General features: G+C 50.8%; 1 protein-coding gene across 1 annotated transcript; it reads left to right on the top strand.

The window, feature by feature from the left end:
- Window positions 1–360: 360 nt before the first annotated feature.
- EKO05_0005887 (uncharacterized protein) lies at window positions 361–2,096 on the top strand (the record flags this gene model as incomplete). The annotated part of the gene is made up of 3 exons (XM_059636687.1): window positions 361–484; window positions 537–903; window positions 953–2,096. 3 exons carry the CDS (start codon window positions 361–363, stop codon window positions 2,094–2,096), a joined length of 1,635 nt encoding a protein of 544 aa, XP_059492670.1.
- Window positions 2,097–2,404: the final 308 nt, after the last annotated feature.

Below are 2,404 nucleotides of genomic sequence, written 5' to 3'. Positions count from 1 at the left end.
CGCAATATTGAGGACCATACCGCATGCGTAGCTTCGCAATGTCCATCTACATGTGGGATATCACAAACAACCTTCGCTAAACAAACAACTTCATGGGGACATGCACATCTACCAGACGGTCATGATCCACGAATATTTGGCGGTGTCGAAGAAGTATCCGAGTGCTTGTGTACAGAATCAATAACTCGTGCATGCGCCGCAATATAGAAGGGGCTTGAGGTGTTGAGACCGGGTTGCCAGAAGCCGCGGAGTGTGTCGCTCAGTATATAAAGCTGGTAAATATTGTTCAAGTCGATTTGAGCAGACAACAGAGTTCCTGCTTGCTTCAGCTCCCATTGCTTTCTCTCTCGACTCTTCACGATGGCTTGTCGATTTGGATCTCCTGATCTTGTCACATCGTTGTCAGGCACCGCCGCCTCACCAACTTTTGCCTTTGATTTTGCCAACAGCAATTACCTCGGTGTTTCGGGAAGCTTCACGTCGAGTAATGATCATATCATCCTCTACAGAGTTAGTAAGAACTAACATATGGATAGACAATGGCGCTGTGTGCTCCTTTCCAACCCGATATGTTACGCAACAAAGGACATCTACTTACGCAATCACACCTGTGATCATTACCGTTGGGCGCACTACAACCTGCTCAGTTCTGGCACCTCCATCAATCATGCCCAGCGCAAGCGGCTCCACCACCTACTCCGGTTTCGAATGTCCCAGCATCACGGACAACCAGTTCGCACCTGGAACCTACACATTGAGGTTCAACCAGCCCAACGTAGTTGGCGCTCCTACCATCTCATCGAGAACGTTCATCGTTGCTTCGCCCACCTTCAGTACTGACCGAAAAACTACGACTGTACTCGCAACTGCAACTGCTCCAAGCGTGTCGGATGCCGTTATTACGTAAGAATCGTCCTGAAAACGGTGGATCTTTCATCTGACGCTTCGGCAGTTATATTGACACTACTACGTTGACCATCATTGGGACCACAGGTGCTGGCCAGACGCTCACTCAAACAGTCACTGGTGTTTCTACAGCTACCACCACTATCACAGATACTGTTAGCTCTTGTACCGCTACAGCAGGCTCTGCCAGCAGCCTGATAGCATCTTCGACAGTATCCTCGTCAGTTAGCACACCAACCGCTGGTCTGCCCTCTTCTGAGAATGGCCAATGTGGCTCTGTTGCTGGCCAAACCTGCGCTGGCACGGCACTTCCTTGCTGCTCGCTTTACGGGTATTGCGGAGGCACTGACATCTATTGTCTGACTACGGAAGGCTGCCAGACTGGGTATGGCAACTGTACCGCACCTTCGCAAGTCTCGAGTAGCTCTCCTCCCACACCCACATCTACTGTCAGGGTCTCAATTGATGGTACCTGTGGAGGAGCTAACGGCTATGTGTGTCCTGGAAGCGGGCTGGGAGACTGCTGTTCGCGTAAGTCTTCGGTGAAATATCATAGGCCCACAGCTAACCGGAAAACAGCATATGGATGGTGCGGTTCAAGTGATTCTCACTGTGGTGCAGGCTGTCAAAACGCTTTCGGCATTTGCCCCGGCTCAACTCCCATTGGCACTGCTCCTTTACCCACATCCACGCTCAGAGTCTCTCTCGACGGAGCTTGCGGCGGTACCTCCGGGCAAACATGTCTAGGAAGCAACTTTGGCCCATGTTGTTCGGAGTATTTCTTTTGTGGTGCCGAAGCCCTCTACTGCACTGGGGCTTGCCAGCCAGCATTCGGTACGTGCAACACTACTCCTGCGAAGCGTTCAGCACCCAAGGGCAACCTTCGCGCGGCGCATTTTGCAGCTGCGAGGCGCTCGACGGGTCAGATGCACGAGAAGCGTGCCGGAGGTGCTGGTCCTGATTACACCTACCCGCCCGTTCCACGTACGACAATCACTTCGACAGCGACGCAGACTATCAACGTCATACCGACTGCAGGGGGAGGCACGTCTACAACTACGAGCATTCTGACTACCACGATGACCTTGCCGCTGTCTGGAAGTACGGTGACAACCACTACGACAGTGTTGTCTTTGACCACGACCGAGACAGTGCGATCCACTCAGACTATCTGTCCTAGTTCTGTATGACTTTGAGAGAAAAGATCCATTAGTACACACAAATGGCTTGGCTTAATAGTAGATATCCGCAGCGAATCTATTTTTGTAAGAGAAAGGGTCAACTATAGGTATCATTTATCGGTATATTGTAACGTTCCACGACTGAACACTCATCACCCATGTGTCGACCGAGCATATGAAAGGCTACAAGAACGTCCTATCAAAAGACTAAATAGCATAGCAAAGCATTACCGTAATTAGCAGCCGTTACAGAAGAAGTCATGACTCGGCTGAGGCTATCAGTGAAGACATCGGAAATACAAACAGGTGCTCGCGAA

The sequence above is a fragment of the Ascochyta rabiei genome, chromosome 9 (genome assembly GCF_004011695.2).
Source record: "Ascochyta rabiei chromosome 9, complete sequence".
Classification (NCBI taxonomy): Eukaryota; Fungi; Ascomycota; class Dothideomycetes; order Pleosporales; family Didymellaceae; genus Ascochyta; species Ascochyta rabiei.
This window is presented reverse-complemented; position numbering and strand designations above follow the sequence as displayed.